Raw genomic sequence first — 26,312 nt, 5'->3', positions numbered from 1 at the left:
TAGACATACATGGGCAATCATGCATCATGCACATGCCTCTGCCCATATGGCAAATGTGTTGACACATTACTCCAATGAACAGCAGAGACCAGTGTGGTATCTACAGGTATAGCCGCCCCACATTGTTACAGTGGATGGTTTTGTAGAATTTGCAGTTGAGGTGGATATTGGAGATCATCTAAATGCAGCAGAAAACATCTGCCTTAGACGTTTTACAGAATGGTGAGCCGACAGGCAGACAGTCGGGGAATTCCAGTGGGACTGTACAATTTTGTTCACCGGGAAAGAGTATCTCGTTGACAGTAGTCTATCCGCCTACAACTGTGTTTACCGGTATTAGTGAGTAAACAAGGTTAGGGGTATGTGACGCACAAATTACCATCTCACTTTCGTTGTTGCCCGGGAATGATCCAATCATTCAGCCTCGCTTCCAGGTTGCGCTAGACTCTCAGCACGGAGGGGGCAGAGCATTCTCCAGAAGCTCTTTTGATAAAAAAACATTTTAAAATTCATGACTGTACATTTCTATCGTGCTATCCTATCATGACTACAAATTGCCACTTACTGAACCAAGCAAACCACAAGCTTGTTCTGAAGGCTTGTGAAAAGAAAACAGGTCGTGATATATTGGCCAAATCAAGGACAACACACCGCATCGATTCATAAATGTTTCAGCACCCCTGTGACAGGCCATACACGCTACAGTATATGTGGCTATAACCAGCAAGGATAAATTACCCAAGAGAGCAAAGCAAGATACCAAGACAACAGTACAGACCTGAACTCTTGACCTTGCCATGGTTTAGGGCTACTTGGCCCCTTAGAGGGAAGGATCATTGCAAATCAATAAAAAAAAAATCACTTTCTTATCCTATGATGAAACATTTATATAGTGAACACACACACACACACACACACCTAATTGTTGTGTTCTATCATTTGTGTCTGCCGTCAGATTGAAGTGATGCACGATTACCAAGGCAACCGCAGCTGTCTGTATGGCCCCGCCCCCGACACGGACTCCGAGGCAGAGGAGAACCCTGAGCAGCTCACACGGTATGCAACCTTTCACCTTTATCCCCTCATCCATGAATGCAATACTTTTTTCAGGATATAAAAAATAAATCAGAACTGTTGAGAATGCATCAAAGTTGCCGGCCTGCTCATTTTGGTGCACTGGTGATAGGTGTTCAACAAACAAATTCTGCCTTTGAAGTAAACTTTGAATCAGAGCTCTGACTGCACTCTTGATCTGGTTCTCTCTTAGTAGCGTGGCAGTTCTCAAACTTTTGAGTTTCAAGAACCCCCATAACTGTGAGGCCCCTTTTCCACCAAAAGAACGTTGGTTCTAGAACTGGTTCCGTTCTAGATTCTTGGAGCTTTCACGGAACCGGCGGCCATTTTTTGGTTCCAGTTCCGAAACAACTTTTAGGGTTCTGAAGCAATTCATTTTCAGTGGAAGGTAAACACTCTGAACTGGTTCAATATTAGGTGGGCAAAAATAACTGAACCGGTTCAACCCTGGTGGAAAAGAGAAATGTACAAATGGAACTACTACTACTATTACTACTACTTTAAGAACATGCTAATGCACTGGTTCTCAACGTGGGCCCTCGAGTCGGAAAACCAGTGGTCCAAAATAAAAGCTACTGCAACTCTGAGAGTGTACAAGTGGAACATATTTTTTAACATTTGTGCCTCTAATAACATCCCAAAAAGAAGGTCTCCAGGGTGAAAATGGCTAAATATATTGCATCCATACAGGTCTCACCACAGGATTCTGTGTCATCTTGAGTAAATACAGGCCAAAAGTTTGGGAGGAGGGCCTGTACGCCACAATGCTCACACTGTCCACTAGGTGTCGGTTTAGAGTAGATTTGAATGTGTTTGTTCATTCTGTCTCTCCAGCCACATCATGAAAGAGTTGATAGCGTCAGAGAGGATCTACGTAGATGAGCTACTCTCTGTTCTGCTGGTGAGTATGTGGCACTGCGTGGCAGTATCAGAGTACTGCTAATGTTGCTGACTGTATTCTTTGTTGAAATGGTTAATGGTGTTCAGAATCTCAGAATTTAATTCTCAGAATGAAGTGATTAACTCTGTGTACAGTACATGAACACTGAGGATTTTAGAGTGTGTTGGCTCACGTTCGCCACACTGTAGGCCCTTATAGTCATAGATACAAACACTGCATCATGTTCTCCAGGCTGTAGGCCCTTATAGATACAAACACTGCATCCTGTTCGCCACGCTGTAGGCCCTTATAGATACAAACACTGCATCCTGTTCGCCACGCTGTAGGCCCTTATAGATACAAACACTGCATCATGCTCTCCACGCTGTAGGCCCTTATAGATACAAACACTGCATCATGTTCGCCACGCTGTAGGCCCTTATAGATACAAACACTGCATCCTGTTCACCACGCTGTAGGCCCATAGATACAAACACTGCATCATGTTCTCCACGCTGTAGGCCCTTATAGATACAAACACTGCATCATGTTCGCCACGCTGTAGGCCCATAGATACAAACACTGCATCATGTTCGCCACACTGTAGGCCCATAGATACAAACACTGCATCCTGTTCGCCACGCTGTAGGCCCTTATAGATACAAACACTGCATCATGTTCGCCACACTGTAGGCCCTTATAGATACAAACACTGCATCATGCTCTCCACGCTGTAGGCCCATAGATACAAACACTGCATCATGTTCGCCACACTGTAGGCCCTTATAGATACAAACACTGCATCATGCTCTCCACGCTGTAGGCCCTTATAGATACAAACACTGCATCATGTTCGCCACGCTGTAGGCCCTTATAGATACAAACACTGCATCATGTTCGCCACGCTGTAGGCCCTTATAGATACAAACACTGCATCATGTTCGCCACGCTGTAGGCCCTTATAGATACAAACACTGCATCCTGTTCGCCACGCTGTAGGCCCTTATAGATACAAACACTGCATCATGTTCGCCACACTGTAGCCCCTTATAGATACAAACACTGCATCATGCTCTCCACGCTGTAGGCCCTTATAGATACAAACACTGCATCCTGTTCGCCACACTGTAGGCCCTTATAGATACAAACACTGCATCCTGTTCGCCACGCTGTAGGCCCTTATAGATACAAACACTGCATCATGTTCGCCACACTGTAGGCCCTTATAGATACAAACACTGCATCATGCTCTCCACGCTGTAGGCCCTTATAGATACAAACACTGCATCCTGTTTCGCCACGCTGTAGGCCCTTATAGATACAAACACTGCATCATGTTCGCCACACTGTAGGCCCATAGATACAAACACTGCATTATCGGTGCGGCTGTGGCTGCGACATACTAGCGCCATGTCCAGGGGTGTACTTGTACATCAAGCTGCCTCACGCTACAGAAACAGGAGATAGGCTCCTGCCCTATGGGCCTCATGGCTCGGCAAGGCTACTTTGTGGCTCAGGAGGTAGAGCAGGTCGTCCAATGATCCCTGGGTCGGCGGTTCGAATCCCGGCTTCTCCTGTCGAAGTGTCCTTGGGCAAGACACTGAACCCTACATTGCCTCCAATGAGTTGGTCGGTGTGAGCTTGCTACCATTGGTGTGTGAATGTGGGAACTGGGAAGTGATGACGCTGGCGTCGACTGTTCGCCGCTTCACCTCCCAATGTATGAATGAATGAACCATTGTAAAGCGCTTTAGAAAAGCTATGAAAAATGCAATTCATTATCTCCTGCCCCCATTCCTGTTAAATCTCCCATTTACTCCTCTCCACCTCTCCCCTCCCTTCCCCTCCCCTCTTGTATCAGGGATACAGAGCAGAAATGGAGGATCCATCCATGTTCAGTCTGCTGCCGTCAGCTCTCCGCAGCCAGAAAGACGTTCTGTTTGGCAACATGCCTGAAATTTACCAATTCCACAGCAGGCAGGACACACACACACACACACACACACACACACACACACATCCCTCTTCTCCATTTATCGCTGTCACTTAAGACTTTTTCAATGTGCATACAATGATGCATACATACTCTTGCAGGTACATCACAGGATGCATGGCGCATACGCACGCACGCACACACACACACACACACACACACACACACACACACACACACACACACACACACACACACACACACACACACACACACAATACATGAGCTCACACAGAACTCGTTTCTCTCCTCCCCCGCAATCTGGGTTCTTCCTCCAGGATCTTCCTCCAAGATCTGCAGGGTTGCCTGGAGACCCCCGAGGCGGTGGGGGCATGCTTCCTGCGGCGGGTAAGGGATATGTGGAATGTGAAGGGCCCTCTTTTCACCCATAATTCAACTTGCACTACTATACTTACAGTAGTTGTGCAGGTGCACTAGTACAGTGGTTTTCAACCTTTTTCATGTCAAGGCCCATTATCTATTTGGCATTTGAGCCACGGCCCACCATTTGATGGGATTTAGCCTCGCAGACACCAAACTGAAGAATATTTTGTTGTTATTGGCTAAGACATTGTCCACAATTCAATGCTTTTGGCAAACGTTGATCAAAATAACAATTCTTCTACATTCGTGTAGACTTCTTATAAATTAAGTATTGCAGATGTTTAACAATAATGTAAAACTAACTAAGAGCGTAAAATGTTTCATTTTACACTCTCAAGAGTTAAAGATCTATACGGGTCCATTTGGTTACCAACCCATTTAGCTGGGGACCACCTGGAACCCCTCAAGGACCACTGGTTGAAAACCACTGCACTAGTAGGATGATTTTGGTGCATTTACGCCTGAATTCGTTGCATTTCAGTGGTCTCTGATTGCAATTAATTATTAATTCCAGCCATTTGAACCTGCGTGCGTGCGCGCGCGCGTGTGTGTGCGTGTGTGTGTGTGTGTGTGTGTGTGTTTGTGTGTTCGTGCACGAGCAGAAGGAGAAATTCCAGGTGTATGAGCGCTACTGCCAGAACAAGCCTCGCTCCGAGTTGCTATGGAGACAGTGCTCTGATTCGTCGTTTTTTCAGGTAGTGTGTCAGAAAGGCAGAATGTTACTCACAATGTTACTCCTACAGCAAGTACTACTTTAAGTTAATAGTTCATAGTGTCAGAGGGTCAGTGGGGTGTTAGTGAGCCTCACTGCCATGGATGACTAGTTGAATAGTCGACTAGTTGCTTAAAGCCCTTCCAAGAGGAGAAACTGTTTATTGGAACTTGTCTTCTCATCTCTTCTCATTCTAGGAGTGCCAGAAAAGGCTGGAGCACAAGCTGGGCCTGGACTCCTATCTCCTGAAACCAGTCCAACGCCTCACTAAGTACCAGCTGCTCCTCAAGGTTCCGTACACTCACTTAAATTCAAGAACCTCGTGCTTTGTAGCTGGTAGCCTGGTACATAGGACAGACAGACGGGAACAGCAATATGCATGCTTGAGGTCAAGGCAAACCATGCATGCATACTTTATAAACATGTAGGTGGAGGTAAAAGCTGGCCATCGTAGAGAGGGATGGGAACTAGTAGTAGTCATTACTGCAAGAGATCAGTTGGTGGCAGTGATGCACCATTCCTTTCATTGCCAATCCCCAAAGGATAATACAGAGAGGACTGCTTATTTCATTGGTAGACTTCTGCATTTAACTTCATACAGATTTCTTAACTATACTAGTCTTGCATAGCCAGACGATTGTCTAGCTACATGAGACTATACGGAAACATACCGTCATACTGTGAATAAGCTATATAATCCAATTTGGTTAATTAAAACACAGACTGAAACCATACATGCATGGTGCTCACTGCTCACATTGATTTATCCGAGAGACTGGCGGTGACTTTTGCATGCAGCCCGCATAACGCTTTGGTCCATTAATTATTATATCCACTTCAATCCATTAAATGGAAAGAACGCTGCCGCCCACTCAGCAAGATGGCCTTTTTTTGTCTGTGGCATAAACCCTGGTGCGTGTGTGCTACATGCAAAAGTCATCCGAGCCCCTAAGGGTTTTGTGATTGCAAGAAAAAGCAATTCCTACCCCACAGTAATCACACGTTTGTATTTTGACCAATTTGATGATATTGCAAATTTGGATATTTATGTTATTTTAATGTGAGTGGTTGTAAAATCTGTATCAGCTAGATGAACAGACAGACAGAGTGTAGATTTCGATACGAATGGCATCCCTGCTTCCTATGCTCTCCTTCCTGTCTGTCTCTCTTCTCTGTGCAGAAATATATATTTGACAAACACAGACTCTTCCCTGTGCAGGAACTGTTGAAACACTGTACAGAGCAGCAGTACCACTGCGAGCTCCAGGAGGCGCTGGACTGCATGCTGGAGCTGCTTAAGTCTGTTAATGACTCCATGCATCAGATAGCCATCACTGGATACCAGGTAGCCATTCATTAGATAGCCATCACCACATACATACCAGGTAGCCATTCATTAGATAGCCATCACCATGCGTACCAGGTAGCCATTCATCTAGCCTGAGCTAACGTGTTAGGTTTCTGGTCTAGAGGGGCGGGTCGCGGCTGAGATTTGCACACGCCCTGATTGGATCTCATCGATCTGTCCATCACCCCCGGCCCCTCCTCTCCCCCCTAGTGCAGCGCTACGTCACATCATTTGGAGCGACGCCCACCCGGAAGGGTTGACTCCCACTTTTAGACCAGAGCGGCCAATGCGTTCCTCCAGGCTTTCAATTTTTGCACCAACAAAAATGAAAGCCTGGTACCGAGGCTACCATTCATCAGATAGCCATCACTGGATACCAGGTAGCCATTCATCAGATAGCCATCACTGGATACCAGGTAGCCATTCATTAGATAGCCATCACCACATACGTACCAGGTAGCCATTCATTAAACAGCAATTACCACATACCAGGTAGCCATTCATTAGATAGCCATCACCACATACGTACCAGGTAGCCATTCATTAGATAGCCATCACCACATACGAGGTAGCCATTCATTAGATAGCCATCACCACATACGAGTTAGCCATTCATTAGATAGCCATCACCACATATGTACCAGGTAGCCATTCATTAGATAGCCATCACCACATACGTACCAGGTAGCCATTCATTAGATAGCCATCACCACATACGTACCAGGTAGCCATTCATTAGACAATAGACAGCCATCACCACATAAGCCATTCATTAGATAGCCATCACCACATACGAGGTAGCCATTCATTAGATAGCCATCACCACATACGTACCAGGTAGACATTCATTAGACAGCCATCACCATATAAGCCATTCATTAGATAGCCATCACCACATACGTACCAGGTAGACATTCATTAGACAGCCATCACCATATAAGCCATTCATTAGATAGCCATCACCACATACGTACCAGGTAGCCATTCATTAGATAGCCATTAATCAGACAGCCATAAAGCCATTCATTAGACAGCCATCACCACATAAGCCATTCATTAGATAGCCATCACTGGATACCAGGTAGTAGAGATGCGCGGATGCACTGGCGTAACAAGTCAATAGGGGAGGCAGAACGCACCGCAAACCGACCCTCACCCCCCCTGTATGATACGATGCATTATGGTCAGGGCTGCACACAACTTCTTTGGTCTAGTACTCAGAGGAGCACCTGGAGGAGTTTCTTGGTGCTCCTAAAATGCGGCGACCCGTCTCGCCGGATGGATAAAAGAGGGATGAATAACTTATAGCAAAACAATATTTATTGGATGAGTGGGGAGTCAATGGAGGGTATTGCAACTCTAGATTTAGCCCTAGAATGGCTCTTGTTGTAGATCCATCCCATTATTTAAGAAATCTAAATTTGCATGTGTGGTCCAGCCCTATGGAATGCATATTATAATAAAAATAACTTAACACTTCCTAAGGATAATATGAGCATCAAAGCAATATTTAGATTTTTTCTTATTTTGTATTTAAATAACCGATCTACTAGCTCACAACGTGTTGCGACACGTTGTGAGCTTGCAGATCAGCTTTTTTTTAAACATGCGACACATCATACGGCGAAGCATACATCAGGCTTCCCTAGTTCCCTTTTGTTTTTAGCTGAGGCGACGTACGTAGTCAGACAGTCAGACACACATGGCTCCTCGGTGCAAAAATAAACAGTGTACACTACCCGACTTTACGATAATAAGGGACAGTATGTCGAGACACGGTGTTCATGTTGGGCAGCAGCAGTGCCAGTCCGCAATGCTTTAAACTCTTCCCACTCCACTATGTAGGAACTAAAACCTTAGTACCCGTAAAAAGTCGGTGGCCGGTGCCTAGGCTGTGAGAGACGCTAATATGGTTTCTGCCTCGGATTCGGGTTCTGAGACGGCATCGCACACGAGCAACCATGCTGCTCCAGCGCCCGGAAAACAAACACAAGCACAGCGGCAAATGGGAAGAGTGCAAAGCATCCAAAGCATGCCCTTTTACACCGGGGACTACAGTAGTTTGCTATCTGAATTCTGAAACGGAGAAGACGAAACTATTTGTGTCAGTGTCAGGTTTTCCTGTCAACCGCCCTCCGCCTCCTCCCAGGCTCCCAGCAGAAAGCAGCATGGAATCCTCCCCCTTTTGAGTAAGGACGCGCTGTGATTGGCCAGTAGCCACTTTGAGTGGCAGTCGGTGGGAAATGCTCTCGCCACAGAATGTACTAGTGTTCTGGCCATAATAATCATTCTAGGCGGCCCCGGCTGTTGGTATGCAGAAGCGCTTCCCGGCGCTTGATTGACAGCGCATTTTGAATTTTGACGACGCATGCGCGGTGGCGCACCACTTATGTGCAGCCCTGATTATGGTATAACAACCCATCAAAGTTTGACGTTACATCACTTTAAAACAAACACATCCCGCCGCATCTGTGGGTCTTATAAGCCTCGGCTACTGCCATTTTCTCTCACACAAATTCAAAAACATTTGAGAGTTCAGAGTACAGCACCACAGTGCACGGCAGACCCACTTCAACTAATTAACTAAAATATTTATAAGAATTGGCACGGCGGCCAAACAGTTCAAGTACAAGCACTATTTAATTGTACCTCATGCTGGCTCACGCTGGTAAAAATCATTACAACAGCTGCCCAAAATAGCATTAACAGGTAGGCTACAGTACAGTAGACAGTCTACTGTATACTGTAGACTACTGTTACTGTCACTGCCTGCAAGAATGTGATGTTATTAATTGAAGTTCACTTAGCCTGCTTATATCATGCCCTTATCATGCCCTACTCAACTACTGTAATGCCGCGGAGGTTCCATGTTTAACATACTTCCAAAGTGTGTAGCCTACAGTACATTGTCAACCCGGTCGATGCCACACTCCCTGGATGCCAACGATGAACCTCTGCCCCAAATTTTCCAGAACGTCTTGTTATAGCGCCACCATGAGGCATCTTTTCACCTTTTTTAACTATAACTATACATTGCATGCACACTCCCTAGAGGCCAAGGACAAACCTTTGACCTGCATTTTTCACATCTGCCTTTTATAGCGCCACCCGGAGGCTGACTTTTGTAAAACACATTTTCTGATATTACTCCTCCAGATTCTGTCCAAAAATCCCGCAAATCGTTACACAGTATCTCTATAGTCATGTGCTGAAGACGGATCTGTCCGATATCCATCCTAATTGGCTAACATTGGCTTTCAAAGTTTGCAGGATTGGCCCGTTTTGAACAAAAAGCCTCAAATCATGAACGCAGCGTGCAATTTACGTGAAATCTTTCCTGCACTTTCTTACTAGGCTGAGGAATATATCTTACCCTTTTCACATTGGCCTGTTATAGCGCCACCAACAGGTGGATTTTTGCAAAATGCATTTTTGGAACAAAATGCCTCAAATCATCCAATTGCCATCAAAGGCGTGAGAATAAATGGCACCCTTTTCACTTTGGCCTATTAGGGTTGTGGCCTCCTTGCACCACCAGGAGGCCACAACCTGACCTGGCCTGGTGGAGACCTATGCCCTGAGGGGCACTTTTTCTAGTCTGACATGTGTGATCGTGATCATCTGACAGATAGAAGCCCCGGGCCCCTGGAGTCCCCGGCCGGGTTACGGCCGTACACCCAGCTCCCCCTGACGGACTGCCTCTGCGTGGATGGGTTCTCATGCCACCCGAATACGCATAAGTGATTTCTCCCACATATCTTGTACTTGTACATCAGGCCGCCTCATGCTACAGAAACAGGCCACATGGCTCGACAAGGCTTACAGTACTTACTGTACTTGAGTGAGCCACCGCTCGCCGCCAACCACAGCAAAAACATCTGTTTTTGCTGTGTAGGCTACCTTCCCGAGCGCAACTCTGAGAGGCAAATGGAAGCAAATGGACCCTTAAGGGGAAGTATGCCCACCTGGCATAAGCAAATCTCACAGGAACAAATTACCTTTCGTGTCTTTATGCTTGGTTGGGGATGAAAGAGGGGGACATTATGATAAAGCAGATGTATATATATATATATGCATACATTGCAAGCAGATGTATATATATATATATATATATATATATATATGCATACATTGCATTTGTAATATGCGGGAAAAGCGCTGATGGAGTTCAGCTCGTTTATCACAGTATGACGACTCTGTGGGGAGGGAGGTTCTCTGTTGTTCCTCACATGCATTACACACGGCATAATGACACGTTCGACGACAGCAAATGAGCATAACAAACTTGAAATTGACAGAAGAAGAAACACATTCGACGACAGCGAATGAGCATAACAAACTTGAAATTGACAGAAGAAGAAACACACAAATTAATTAATTGACATGTTCACTTGTATGACCCACATCCGCTACCCGATCCGCGGATGTAACGGCAATCCGCACATCTCTACCAGGAAGCCATTCATCAGATAGCCATCACTGGATACCAGGTAGCCAATCACCCCTTTATACTCAACGTAGCTTTAAATGAACCGCAATAGACCTTGAACACACCATCCATCCCTCCTTTACCTACCTACCAAACTTCTGTCTGTCTGTCTCTCTGTCCGTCCGTCCGTCCGTCCATCCCAGGGTGACCTGAGTCAGTTGGGTCGCGTGGTGCTGCAGGGCGGCTTCAGCGTGTGGATCAGTCACAAGCGAGCGGCGGTGCGCATGAAGGAACTGGCCCGGTTCAAGCCCATGCAGAGGCACCTCTTCCTGTACGAGCACGCCCTGCTGTTCTGCAAGCGGCGCGACGACGACACACGCGACAGGACGCCCTTCTACAGCTTCAAGCACTGCCTCAGGGTCTGTTTATCTGATCCATATAGGGTTTACTTTACCCTTCTACAGCTTCAAGCACTGCCTCAGGGTCTGTTTATCTGATCCATATAGGGTTTACTTTACCCTTCTACAGCTTCAAGCACTGCCTCAGGGTCTGTTTACCTGATCCATATAGGCTTTACTTTATGAAATAAAATGGATCCAAATATGAATGCCTGTGTGTGTGCTAGAGCAGCATTTTAATGCACCGCAAACTATGGCCTAAAACTATGAGTGTGCAAATGGAACCAAATGGACCCGTATTTGTAATGCATTTGTTTCCATGTGCACACTCTTGTTCTCTGTGTTCCAAACTATCTATATCCCTGGAGGTTCCCACACCACACTTTGACAACCACTGTAATAGTCTCAATGTCACAGCCGGATCGATGCGTATATTATTATCTGATCAATCAGTACTTGTTATCTAGGCTTTCAGCTACAGCCTTCGGCTGTATTATGTCAGAACTCAGTCAGCTTAACGTCTCAGAGCAGGCGCGTGCATGTGTGTGTGTGTGTGTGTGTGTGTGTGTGTGTGTGTGTGTGCCGGGTGCAGTTGCACTAATAACTTTGGGGCAGGCCCGTCTGGAGTTTGAATGGACAGGTATAAGTCAAAAGGGAGACATCGAAGAGGAAGGAAGGTTCAATTCAACATATGGAATGTCAGAACAGGTTCTGAAATATATCCATGTATGGAGATCTAAGGGTTTGAGGTTTGAGGTCAGATGTAGAGTTGCTGGCCAATAGTGATGACATCACGGATCTCCATATGGGCTTAACTGCGACAGCAGGTTCGCATTTTCTATGACATCAGGGTCTCCACATCCCTGATGATGTCACATGATGTCACGAGACCTGGGCATATGGTGCCTGACACTTGAATGCTCGATTCCATAGTTAACTTTAACCTTCGGTCGCAATAATTCAATTCAATTGAACAATCAATTACAGATGAAAATGTTCAATCTCCGATTTCTTAAGTCCCACAATGTAAAGTTCCTTTCAGTGTGTACTCAAATGAGTAAAGTATCAAAAAAGTAATCCCAAAAGTAATCCATAAAGTCATCCAATAAAAAGGCAATGCATTGCTCAAAAAGGGGAAAAAGTATATTCCTCACCCAAACTTCAAGTCAGGATGCTACAGCAGGTTCCCCTTTGTCCAAAAGCTAAAACTCAGACAGAAATGTTACTTGACCAAACTTTTCTTCTTCAGATCTTGACAAACTACCCTGTGGTTTGTCAATTTCTGATGCTGGTTTACTGGTTTAGTAATTAGTATTGGCCTTCAAAGAGTCTCTTTGACACTCCAAACACTCACATCCTCACTTCCTGTACATTTACAGATGTTCCTGGTATCTCACTTTCTGGAACCATTGCTAACATGCTTTTTCCCACAGCGCCCCCTATGATCAAACCCTGTCAACAGAAAATGAATGACCTCCGCTTATTTCTGTGATGACGGCCTGAAAGGTCACAACTTTCACCGGGATATTTATATGTAATATATATATTTGTTTGTACTGTAGATGAGTGCAGTGGGCATCACGGAAAACGTTAAGGGAGACCTGAAGAAGTTTGAGATCTGGTACAGCGGCAGGGAGGAGGTGTACATAGTGCAGGTGAACACTGGTGCTCTCTCTCTCTCTCTCTCTGTTTACACACACACGCACGCGCACACACACGTCACACACACACACACACACACATTGCACATTGTGCAGACATTGCTCAGTATTATTCTGACTGGCTTTGTGCTCTGTTGTGGTCTTGTTGGTGTGGATGTTTATAGGCTCCTACACTGGAGGTGAAAGTCTCTTGGCTTAACGAGATTCGCAAGATTCTCACTAACCAGCAGCAACTGCACCACGGTCTGTATTACTGTCCCTATGTTTTTCCCTATTTCAGTCTTTCTTTCTTGCAACAGCTCTCTATGAATCTGCTTAACTTCCGAATGTAATATCCCTCTCATAATCCTTATTTGCACCATTTGTTAACCCTCTTGGTCTCAAACTCCGCTTCCATGTCCTCTGTCCTGCCTTCTTTGCTCAGAGGAGACCCCAACCCTTATGCCGTCAGACACCCCCCTCTCTGACAGGTGACACTCTCTGCATGACATCCTTTGTCGCATGAGAGCATTAAGTGTGATTTTATAAACACTACTGAAGAATGCAGGAATGGGTTCAAAATACTTTCAATTCAGTCAATTCAGTCCTGAGAGAGGTGTAAAATGTGATATGCTCAAGTCGAATTTACAAAGTCAGGTCTTGATTCAAATTTAGGAATTGACTTAATTGAAAGCAAGTCACCACATTGTGTTCTCTCCCTTTGAAGAAAGCATCTTGTTTATCGGTGTGATGGAAAGACAAACATTTACGTAGGCACGTGTGTTTATGTAGATTAGATTGAAGAACATGTCCATGTTATGTTTGCTGTTAGCATGGTGGCATTCCATGAACGACTGATAATATCTGAATGTTTACGATTATGCAAATGTAGTCTTGAATATTTGAAAACATTTAGGCTGCAGTGGTAAGGTGTTTTTCCACCTGCAAAATGATTACAAAAAAGTCAACTTGATTTGATGACAGTTTCAATCTGAATGAACATGTCATTATTCCGACCTCCCATTAGTACGACCTATTTTAAATAACACTATCCAAAACCCTAACCTCAGTCTTAACCGGCCACGTAGGACACTAACCCTAACCTCAGTCTTAACCGGCCACGTAGGTCACTAACCCTAACCTCAGTCTTAACCGGCCACATAGGTCACTAAACCTAACCTCAGTCTTAACCGGCCACGTAGGTTACTAACCCTAACCTCAGTCTTAACTGACCACGTAGGTCGCTAACCCTAACCTCAGTCTTAACCGGACACGTATGTCGCTAGCTTTAACCGGCTACGTAGGTCACTAACCTTAACCTCAGTCTTAACTGGCCACATAGGTCACTAACCTTAACCTCAGTCTTAACCGGCCATGTAGGTCGGACTAACAGGATGTCAGACTTATGGGCAGTCCCCAAACTAAATCTGTGTTTCACCGTTCCAATGCTATTCCCCATGGTGCTGGCCGTAGGCATACAATGCCAAATTCAGGACACAAATTGCAACACCACCTGCCGAAAATGGCGTTGTTAGGCACGAGCAATATGACTGGTTGAATGGCCACACCACTGCGCCGTCGGCTTCAATGTCTTACTGCTTGTTCACTTAAGAAATGTATGAGAATGTGTACAGAATTATAGACCTGGTTCAAATAGCCTTTGCTCTTAATGCACTGTTTGATTTGATCCACATGTTGTAGCACCTGGGTGGGGGTTACTATGTAAGTACTTTAGAAGATACTGTGCAAGTTATCAATCACAGACAACTGTCTACCAATTACAGTACTGTAGTGTCTCTAGTGTCTAAACTCTCTGCTCTTCATATGGACCAACCCCCACCCATCTGAAACTACCCAACACATTTAAATCAAGCACTAAGAATTATTTGCAAATACTATTTGAAAGGATAAAGTGTCATAATATTGTCATATATTGCAGCAATCTTTGATGAAGCTGGTACTTGCCCTGCTACTTGGTTTACTATAATTTTGGCAATGGTTAGCAAATGAGCCACTTTATTAAACAATGAAACCTAGAAACCAAGGCATTCTTTTATGATAATCCGTTATGCCGGTTATTAACGGAGTACACTGTTTTGGGTTATTAAATTCACTCATTGGATGCTGCAATATATGCCCGTGTCAACGGAAGAGAATGCTGGATTAACTCATAGAATGTGAATGACGTAGGAGCCTGTTTCGTGACAGTGTTGGTGTTGTTGTTGTTGTTTTTCTTTTCTTTTTCCTGTGTCTTCTTTTTTGTTGTTTGTTTGTTTTGTTGTTGTTGTTTGTCGTGGTGTCGTTCCCGTGGGTTCAGTGTGTCGGGGGTGTGTGTGTCGTGGGGCGGAGCGTCGGTGGCGGGCTGCTCAGCGTGTCTCCATGTTCCTCACAGCTCCACGGCGACAAGCCACTCCCTCAGGCATCCACAGGGGGAGGAGTCACTGTACACAAGCCCCGCCCTCTCGGAACCCGTCGTCCAGTCTCCTCGACGGAGTGAGTTACCATGACAATATGACCCACACAAACCCAAACATTTCCAGATGTTTTATGGGTGCATAAAGACATCGGCATTGTGAAAGAAATGTACACCGATGATTTAGCAAAGTTGAGTAAACCAGCAGCTTCAGGTATCATAGGTCAGTCGTCATATCAGCTCTCTGTCATCTGCAGGCTGGCCTGCCCCTGCCCACTCAGTGGCTATCTGTGAAGGCCTGGAGGACTGGGGTGGAGCAACAGACCTTTCCAACCTAACGGACTCAGACGAGGATGATCAGCGTGCCCCATTGGTGAGAGTTCTCTTAAATATGTAATAGTTCATCTTTTTGTGATTATGATCAATCTGAGTGGAGCTTTTTGCTTTCTCTATGTAAAGGTTTATATCTCTGCTGTCGGGAAGAAACCACTTAACTCCAAAATGTACATTTTTCAGGAAATGAAAAATATAAATTTTTCAGGAAATTAAGAAAACCTTATATTTTGAAAACAAAGCAATACTACCTCATCAAAGTTGGTGTGACTTTATATATTGTCAATTACTTGCATGAAAGGGGGAGAGGTGGTGGAGTTAGCTGCTTTAGTAGACAGTTTGAGGATCCAATTGAGTTAAGACGTTTTGTCCCAAGCGTTTTTTACTACTTTCCATTGGTTCAATATTTTTTAAACAACACACAGGTGTTCAATAACACTGATTTAGGGCAATCAAAAACCTCAAAAATGAGTTTAGAGGTTAAGAGGTTTTTTCTCCTAAACAGCAATGACATTCAAGAATTCCTAAACGCTTGACTATAAAAGGTTTTAAGAAGTGACTTAAAATACTACTGAGGTAGCCTGTCTGTCAATAGGCAGAGTGTTACACAGTCGGGGAGCTTAAACAGCAAAGGCCCGGTCACCGTTGATCACAAGCCGGGTTCTAGGAATTATCCAGCAGAGCTGCATCCATCCACCGATCACAGAGAATGTCTAGGCACATAGGGAGTCAGTAAATCCTTTATGTAATTTGGAGCAAGGCCATTTAAAGCTTTAAAGGTGATCAATATAAAAATTGTCAGCCAGCGTAAGTTGGCAAGCACAAGAGTAATGTGTTCGTATTTATTTGTGCCTGTTAAAATTCAGGCAGCAATGCTCTGCAGTCTGCACCGGTTGGAGTCGGTGAAGTGAGCACTGATGGTGCATATATAAAAGTATAAAAGGCATGGATTATTTTTGTTTGTCTATTTGAAATAAGACAGGACAATAATCTTAAAATAATAGATATCAGCATCAAACTACGGTACAACAAAATGTCTGTCTGCCCACCTGCTTGATATTTGTGGTCAATGAACCAAGCTCACTGTGTGAGCAAAGAATAGCCCATTGAGGAACACCACAGTTAAAATCAGCAACATTATGAATAGACGATTTTCCTAAGTTCAAGTAACTCTACCGTCTTCGATCCATTCCAGGTGGCTGGCAGGTACAGGGTCATGGTGGAGAGCAGCATGGCCAGCACTGATGACGTCATCTTTAATTGCGGTGATGTAATCCAGTTGCTGCATGAGAACTCATCGGGAATGTGGTAAGAAGTCTTTTGCAATAGCGTGCAGTCAGTTTAAAACAGAGACGGTAATGCACATGATGCGTTTTTCGTTTGTGTCATAATGCAGGGTGGTGAGAAATGTGAGTCGTGGCGAGCAGGGACGTGTCCTATCGGAGGACCTGCACAGGATTCTGGGGGAGGCCTGCTGAGAACAAACCAGGAGCACGAGGATAGGAGATGCGGTGGCCGCGGCGTGATACGTTTCCATTTTTCAGTCCGTTTTCGTCACTACATCCCCCTCATCTGCCTGCCTATCTCCACCTAGAGTACAGTATGTCTCTTAGTGCCAAGTGTTCCACACGCCCACACAAATGTACAAATGCACCACGTACACAAAAACACCGTAACACACCTTACACTGTTATAAAGTTCATATATTTTTATCTCTGTTCATGGCCCGAAGAGAATGACTATACCCAGACATTCATCTACCAGTCAGACTGAAGCACAACATTAACGACAGACTGTAGTCTTCCATATAACAGACATTATGACATTATCACTGCAGAAGAATCCAGGCTGCAGAACCGAACCTCAGCAAATGAAGAATTGAACCTCAGACAGCTGCAACAATGCAACTCAGCAAAACTTTAGGAGAGATGGGACTGCCTTTTCCAGCAGTACTACGTTAGATGTTTTTTTTTTTTTTTGGGGGGGGGGGGGTATCTGGGCGTTAGAACTGAGTTGAATGGAGGTGTCTTTGTGTGTGTTGAAGTAGTAGAGGAGGCTGAAACAACAGCCAAAAAGGAACACGCACATCCAAGTGCCTACTAGGCAGGGTACTGGATTAAACAAAGTCACAAGCAAGTAAAGAAATGCAAAAGATCCACACACCATTTTATGCTCCCAGTACTTTATTTTCATAAAAAAAACGTTTCGAGCCGTAGACCTTGGTCTGAGGAAGGGCTACGGCTCGAAACGTTACAATTTTAAGTAAAGAAAGTTCTGGGAGCATAAAATGGTGTGCAGACTTTTTGCATTTCTTGTCTTGATACATATTATTTTGGGACTTTATTCAAGCTGTACCATTTTCTATTTTCTTATTATGCCATCATGATTGTCAGCACTCACACACCAGATCCACGTAGGCCTACAGAGGTATCGTATCATGATCCTTGTGCCAAACTATGAAGATACACCGTTTAATTGCACAGCATAAATGTCATGGCTTTGTTTTTTTATATCACCGTGTCTTGATTCTTCTCTGCTGCTAAGCCTTACCTGTTGATGTCCAGTATACTAAGTCAGTGGTTCTCAACCTTTTTCAAGCTGTGACCCCCCACTTGGAATGTAGGAGTTGAGGCATTACATTTTGTTTGACTCGGTTCCACAGATAAATATTGTAAAAATGCTGATATGCAAGATCAGCTGTGAAAGTAGATCAGCTATTTTCACAATGTTTGCCCCTTTCTTATTTTATTTGTCAATTTGGCCAATGTTTGACACATTTTTATTGTAGTTTGTTGCTTACTTTTGATGCATTATTTTTTCTTTTAGGTTTTTAAAGGTCTGAAAAGTCCTTAAATTATAACTTCACTGTCGACGGTCTGCCCCACTGGGGGGGTTCTCAACCCACAGGTTGAGAACTACTCTACTAAGTCAAATTCTGAATTAATTGGTCCAGCAAGCAGCTACCAGAGATACTCTTATTATGTAAATACTGTAGAAGAGGCAATATTTTTACATGCTTGCTGGCTTTTGTGCTACTGTGCTCCCTCCATGATACATTGTTTGGAAGTGTCAAGGGGAGAGGGGTGTAGGAGCCTCTATAGTGGCCTGCTACAATAGATAATAAGCTGTGAAATCTGAAAACACATTCTGAGTGATGAAGTTCCACCACCACCTCGTGAGCTCATCTTGCCTGCATATTTTTGAGGAACTAACCGCTTCTGCTGCTCCTGTTGGTTTTGTGTTCCTTTACTATACCTAAGAGTTTGAGATTTCAACAAAGGTACAACTCTTCCGTCGGTGAGTGAAGTCCTCCAAGGTTACTAGAGCTTGACCGATATACTGGTCAGCCAATTTTATCAGCCGACATTGGCTTATCACAGCCTATCACAGATGTGATAGGCTGTGATATGTTGTCAAATGTGCATATATGATTGTTTTTACAGAGCATAATACAGAACAAGATGCTTGTGGTATTTTAGAATTTGTTCTATTTCTATTCGTTTCTCTTTTATAGCTATTATTACTGTACATTCCCAGCGTAGTTTACTGTCGATAGAAGAGTTTATTTTACTCCCTGATATCGGTATTGACATTGGCCTGAAAAATCAAGGCTATAATGGTTACTAAGAGTTGTCACTGACCCACTGATGGAAGAGTTGTAACACTCAAACTGTGTGATGACTCATCATTGATGAGTCATGAAGCTTTATGTTTTTAACTTTTTAACGGATCACTGCTCTGCACGGACTGCTGGATGTCATTATGTCACTATCTATACCTGGCACTTTATTTACACCAATGGAGGGGGGCTAAACTCAGTGTTGGGTAGCAGCTGTGTAACTGTAATCCTTTGCATTGGACAGTAGATTACAAATGTTATTATTTAACATTATGTAAGGGATATTTGTTGAAGGATTACATGTTCAGGAATGATTGCTTCATGAATTAGACTAGAGTGCGGCCACACTGATACTTTATGTTTGTTTTGATCATCAAGTGTGCGTTTGTTGGAGGATGTGTCCAGCTTTGGTTTTGAGTCTGTTTTCATGGACAGAAAAGTTCTGATGTATGTTTCATTTTTCCATTCAAGCAATGTAATCGAGGAGGCTGTGCAATAATTGCGTTCAAAGGAATTCCAAAGACTCTCCATCAAATGTCTGTCTGTTCTCTGATGGATCAGTGTGGCTGCACCTTTATGTTTTAGTTATGAAAAAGGGACATCACAGTTTGTCCCAGCCTAATACACATGCTGTTGAAAGCCATAAGGAACTGTACATTCAGACTGAAGCTTAGTTTATGCTAGTATTACTATACGCCATGCAACGGTGTAGCCTACAATGTTTTTCTTGAAAATCAGTTATTTTAAGTCTAATTTAGGCTTAATAGTGTACTGGAATGTTCATGAACACAGAAATGGTGGTTAGTATAAACTTTTATGATTCAAGTGTCATCTATAGGCTTAGAAGATGAGATTAAGCTGGGTTGATAAAAGTTGCACGTTGAGCAATTTGAGTTATTAGCATAATATGTATATGTACCATTAACATATAATGACCATCGCCGTCTTGACAAATGTGATATTTGGGCAAGCGGCTATGGACGTTTTTAGCCCAAGGAGTGTTTTTTTGCAAAAATAATGGTTGGAATGGATTCAGCATCATGAAAAACCCCTAGTTTGACACGTCACATGCTACTTAAAGCATGATGAAATTTGGATGTTTTTGCCTTATACAGGATGTTAATGGTATGGTCACCTATTATGCTAATACCTCAAAATGCTCAACGTGCAACTTTTAGCAACCAAGCTTAATCTAATATTCTAAGCCTATAGATGACATTTGAATGATAAAAGTTTATACTAACCAACATTTCTGGTTCTAACATGGGACTTATGGGGGCTTCCAGTAGACTATAAAGGAGCTTGAGTGGGTTGGACAAAGACATAAAATAACACTGCCATCTTTTTAGTGGAGATTCAGTCGTCGTGAATTACATTCAATTACAGTATGTAACCGTGAAGAACCAAGCATTAATTATGCAAAACACACTGTAGATTAACTCAGGTATCTGGTAGATAAAAACAAGTCATGACTTTTCACAGGAGTCATGAGTAAAGGTCTTTACACACCAGGGGATACAGCTGCATTCTGTAACTTTCACATCCTACCCGAGATTGAAACCCATGACCAATGTGCTAATAGCCTGCTAGCTCAGGAGATAAATTGAGTTTTGACCTTCAGGCAGTACAACTTGTCAGTGTCAACCAGCAGTGGTCAAACGCTAGCACAGGAGCTACATTTCTCAATAGAAGAGCAGGGAGACATAATACAACCACTAAGGTTGTGCTTTATATATATAGCTATAATATCTATCTATATAGCAAGTTTGTTTGTGTCATGAATAAATCCATACAGAATGTTAATTATGACTATAAAGCAACGCAATATTTATTCATAACCAGGTTGATTTTTGAAGAATATTGATTTTGAGTTTTGAAGAATATTGCTTATTTATCATTCCCCGTTGTAAAGACCTTAACTTATAAGAAAGTAATTAGTAATCAGCCCCAATTAAACTAATATATATAGTTATCTGCCCAACACTGGCGTAGCTGCAACAGTCGAAATTGGTGTGACATTTTTTATTTTATTTATTTTTTATTTAAGTTATTTAAACAGTCTGTTGTCCAATATTTGTTCAAGATTTTCAGGAGACATGATATTTTGCCGCTTTTGCACACTCTGCAGTTTTCTGAATGTCAAATTGTAAGAGGTTAAATCAATGTATATTAAAATGCTTACTGTATACAGTATGATTCGACCCAAATGCTGTGATTCTTTCCTCGGGGTGTTTATGCTTGGTTTAAGAGTTTCAGTTAAAAAATTCTGTGAGGCCCAGGCCGTAGCGTAACGGTCTGGGCACCGGACTGGTGATCCAGTCGCGGTGTGCCGCGGGTTCGACTCCCGGACCCGACACGGCCTTTACCGCATGTCTTCCCCCATCTCTCTCCCGTTTCCTGTCAGCCTACTTTCTATCCCTTAAAAAAAATCAATAAAGGCGTAAGCCACAAAAAAATATCTTAAAAAAAAAAAAAAAAAAAAAATTCTGTGAGACCGCATAAATGACCAGCAGGCCAAAACAAGGTCATCATCGAACATTACTTTCACATTTTTAAAATCCAGTCAACTTCACTTTGACTAGTCAAAGACCACACGTCTACATTCTCAAAGTGTGCTCCAGGGACCACCCAGGGGTCTTTGAGGGGGTTCCAGAGGGTCCTCAGCTAAAGATTGATAGGAAACAAATGGACCTTTGCGGGTCTGTAACTGCCAGAGTGTACAAATGGAACCAAATTAACCCATTTGTTTCCATTTGGACACTCATGAACACTGTGGATTTACTGTGTACTGTATATTGAGGTCCCAGAGATAGAAAATAAATAAATGAAACGTGGGTCCATGGCCTAATCCCCAATGCATATTATCCAACTGGAGGTGGTTGAATTTAAAATATTGTAGAATGTTCAGGAGGAATGTAGGGAAGGACAACATTCTGGATGGCGTTGTCACCCCACTCCCCATGTGACATGGGCCCAATCCCAATTGCCTCCCTCAAACCCTGAGCCCTGGACCCTCATTGACTTTAATGACGTCAGCTGTAAGTGCTTGAGGGTGAGTCTGCAAGGGCTCCAAATTGTTGTGAAAGAAATGGGACAGCACTTTGAAGATGAGTCCGCCATTCATGACACTTTGCATCACTTTATAAAAACTGTCCTTATTCACAGCCAGTGCCTACCTACATGCTTGGCCTATTTATACATGTCTATCATGTCTATTTTAGTATTTAAGCTGATCGTTTTATTATTAGTTTCATAAATACACTTTCCTGTGTGATATGGGTTGTAATATTCATATATAATAATATTCATTATACATTTCATTTCCATATTCTTTTACTTTGCTCATTAGTCATTTCTCATCATGTTTCCCTTATTATTATTATTATTATTGTTATTAAATATATAGCCTATATCCTTCCATTCCGTCTCCTTTTGAGAACAGTGAGAAAGCACTATTGTGTTTGTTGACATTCTAACCGCGATACATAACTAATTTGCATACTTAAATGATTGACGTTCGGAGGATCCCCCTCATTCCCCTGGTAACGCTATGAACTGTGGGTAATTTCTTTGCTAAAGTCAGCCAAAGTCAGCATCGATGATGACTTTGGCAAAGGGCACATAAAGGGGCGGGGCTGAGCCCTCACTGACTTACAGATTTCAAATGGGACATCCCTCAAGCCCAAGCAGACTTCACATGAACGCGCAGCTAAATCAGTGAGGGCTCATTGAGTCAGCAAGGGAGTGGATTGGGATTGGGCCATGGAGGTTGTGAGAAATTAATAGAGTCAAACAGCTGAGGCTGTAATGCACAGGTGTATTTACGTGATTGTGACTAGGGATTGTCTGAAAGATGTAGAGGGTGGTCTTGAGTCCTGAACCTGTAGTTAACTTTATCATTTAACTGAGAGCGGAGAGAGCAAACCCGTACCCAAATAGTCTAATTCTAGTTTATTGGACTGTCCAAAATAAATACTTGGTTGATTTACTACCTCATTTAGTGACTAGCACACACTAGAAATAATGCTGCCAGAACTAGTGCAGAAGAATGTGCATATTATGTGCATTAAAACAATTGACACTTTTCACACTTTTGTACATTACAGTGTAGGAGAATAATCTGGCCTTGTGCCAGTCAATGCCCAGAGCTGCTTACAGAGAGTTGCTGATGTGGAGCCCTGTGGTGAGGCTTATCCACCGGTAGTAGTGTGACACGCGGGTATAGACGCCATACTTTCCCTCCTTGGCACACTCCTCTCCCCAGCTGACGATGCCCGTCAGGAACCAGGTGCCCTCGTAGTTGCTGGCATGGGGCCCGCCGCTGTCCCCCTGGCACGAATCCTTCTGCTCGCTTTTGTAGCCGGCGCAGAACATGAAGCGTGTGATGTGGTCGCGGCTGCTGCCTTTGCACTCGGTGCGGTCCACGTAGGGCACCTCCAGCCGCTGCAGCTTGGAGGCCTCTGGGCCCTGAAACTTGAGGCGGCCCCAGCCACTGACCAGGGAGCTGGGAGCGTCTCTCATCAGGGTCTCGGTGAAGTCCTTGGGGCCCAGACAGATGGGGAGCCGGTGGTTGGACAGCTCCACCGGGCTGGCGAGCTTAAGCAGGGCGATGTCGTGGTTGTAGCGAGACTTCTGGGCGTCGTAGTTGGGATGGACAAACTTCTCCGCCACTGCGTGGTCTCGCTCTGTGCCTTCATCACGGTGGAAGTCATGCTCACCTGGACAGCGTGAGCAACATTGAGTTGATGAATGAAAACATTACTGTAAAATTAATGAATGTTTTTCATAGCTTCAAATTACCTGCTCTGACAATGAAGCCGTGTTCATCAGTTTTGATCTCCTCCAGACAGTGGGCAGCAGTGATAACCCACACCTCACTGAGGAGAGAACCTCCACAGAATGACTGCTTTAACGGTAATCTCATCAGGGTCACCTATACACACACACACATACCAGCAGGCGCACGCACGCACACACACACACACACGCACGCACGCACGCAGGCACGTACGCACAAACGTACGCACGCATTTGTCTTTGTAAAAGGAAATCTTTACACTGTCACTCTCTCACTCACAGACACACGAGTACAGTAGGTACAGCATGTGAAGGAAAACATCTGTTTATGACACACACAACTATTGGGAAGCCTAACAAAATGAATAAACACAAGCCCAGAATGGCAGAATAGCAACACAGCTGCAGGTGTTGATCCTCTGGCCCCTGAGCCAGACATTTAAACACTGGCATAGTGTCTATAGGAAGTCCATTTCTACAGTACCATTAACATGGATGTTACAATGTACAGTACTGCGCCCGTTCTGTCTCCCTGTCCCGTGTCATGTGTGTGTTCCTGACACCTACTGTACCTGCCATGGTATCTCTCCCAGCATGGCCGCATTGCCTCCGACTATCCTCACGCCATCATTGATCTCTGCCGTGATGCTGGGCGCAGTAGGGAAGAATGACCAGTGTGGCATCTCCTGTTTATCTGAAATATGGTCTTTGTCTGAGCTTCTGCGCACCACCAAATGTCCGCTGCTGTTGTTCACAACTTCAGTGGTCACCGAGGTTGTCGACAAGACATCCACATCTACGGAGGTAAAGTTCAACGCATCGCTGTCATTCCTGTGAAAGTCATAGTCGTCATATTCCAGCTCGTCGACCTCGTCCTCATGGGTTGCATTTGAGCTCATGTTGAAGGACCGAGGCCTGATGCCAGGTGGTTTAAAGTGGCGCTTGGAGACGAGGGGCGCACGGCCGCATGGGAATTGTTCTGGTGGCAGGGTGGTTGTCAAGGCAAAAAAGAGAGGGAAAAAAGGACAATGTCTTTTGTATAGGTGAGATGAATAAAATCAAGGCTCCAAAGACTTTTGTAAAAAAAAAAGTCTGCATTTTCTCTGTATCAAATTCATGTAGTTTTAATACAATTGAGCACTATGTGTTTCAAGCACTGGTTCTCATCACAAATCTCATATCAACACAAACAAAAGAACAAAAGAAGGTCACAAAAATATGACCTCAAAAGGATTACAAAAGTATTAATTCATCTATTAAATTAAGCCTAGTACTGTATTGTTTAGTGTAATGTTACCTGTGGGCTCACAGCTTGACTTGTCTGTACCTAGTCTATAGCCAGCAGAACACATACAAACAGCGCGCTCTTCCTTCATCACACAGAAGTGAGAGCATCCACCATTGTCGACTGAACACTGCTTGGCTACCTCTGGAGAGAATGTGGATTAGTAACATAGCCACATACAATGTGGCAAAAAGCATTGGGCAATGCCTAATCATGATATTGATCTCAGTCTGGCGGAGACTATGAAATGATGGTCCATATTAGTACTAGGAGGGGATCCCCTTATCCTCATACATAGTGTAAACAGATCTCTCTCAAATCAATAAATATTACAATCTCCCAAAATGATCGTTTGTAGAGAGTAACTCTGCAAGCTATCAATAGACCTACAGTAGCATCAGCTGAAGGAGGTCTAAATGCCATTTACAGCAATGGCCAGAATGTGTCTTTAGAACAATAAACTCAAAATACAATTGATTTCTAGCTTAAATCCAGTGGCTTATACTCACCTATCTCACAGTTCTTGCCGTTGAAATTCGGGCTGCAGTAGCAAAGGTATGCGTTGACCCCATCTTTACACACACCACCATTCTGACAGGGAGGTGGGTCGCACTGGTTACCATCTATGCGCGCACACACACACACACACACACACACACACACACACACACACACACACACACACACACACACACACACACACACACACACACACACACACACACACACACACACACACACACACACACACACACACACACACACACACACACACACACACACACACACACGTAATGACGAATAATTCATTCAAATTCTGGGACTTAACAACATCTGGGTTGTGCTGGGCTCTGCTTACCAATGTAGTTACCCCAAAACTCCATCTGAGAGAAAGAGAAATGTAACTTCAGGGCATGGTTCAAAGACATACAGGTGTGTGTGTGTGTGTGTGTGTGTGTGTGTGTGTGTGTGTGTGTGTGTGTGTGTGTGTGTGTGTGTGTGTGTGT

The 26,312-nt window shown here is 43.9% G+C and overlaps 2 protein-coding genes across 2 annotated transcripts in view; both read left to right on the top strand.

Annotated features, from left to right (window-relative positions):
- Positions 1-17,082, top strand: part of mcf2b (MCF.2 cell line derived transforming sequence b) — a gene marked incomplete at both ends in the record, with an annotated part of 30,655 nt that extends 13,573 nt beyond the window's left edge. Inside the window, 15 exons of the mRNA XM_083762567.1 lie at positions 956-1,056; positions 1,909-1,975; positions 3,816-3,931; positions 4,226-4,295; positions 4,934-5,026; positions 5,241-5,333; positions 6,263-6,388; positions 11,024-11,239; positions 12,781-12,873; positions 13,044-13,122; positions 13,304-13,349; positions 15,176-15,351; positions 15,529-15,644; positions 16,800-16,912; positions 17,001-17,082. Coding sequence (XP_083618693.1) covers positions 956-1,056; positions 1,909-1,975; positions 3,816-3,931; positions 4,226-4,295; positions 4,934-5,026; positions 5,241-5,333; positions 6,263-6,388; positions 11,024-11,239; positions 12,781-12,873; positions 13,044-13,122; positions 13,304-13,349; positions 15,176-15,351; positions 15,529-15,644; positions 16,800-16,912; positions 17,001-17,082 — 1,587 coding nt within the window. The remainder of the gene's footprint in view (positions 1-955; positions 1,057-1,908; positions 1,976-3,815; positions 3,932-4,225; positions 4,296-4,933; positions 5,027-5,240; positions 5,334-6,262; positions 6,389-11,023; positions 11,240-12,780; positions 12,874-13,043; positions 13,123-13,303; positions 13,350-15,175; positions 15,352-15,528; positions 15,645-16,799; positions 16,913-17,000) is intronic.
- ubtd2 (ubiquitin domain containing 2) overlaps positions 1-26,312 on the top strand; it is a 393,205-nt gene that overhangs the window by 69,042 nt on the left and 297,851 nt on the right. The gene's annotated exons all lie outside the window — the stretch shown is intronic.

This window comes from Protomyctophum parallelum (genome assembly GCF_964188405.1).
Source record: "Protomyctophum parallelum genome assembly, chromosome: 1".
NCBI lineage: Eukaryota > Metazoa > Chordata > Actinopteri > Myctophiformes > Myctophidae > Protomyctophum > Protomyctophum parallelum.
This window is presented reverse-complemented; position numbering and strand designations above follow the sequence as displayed.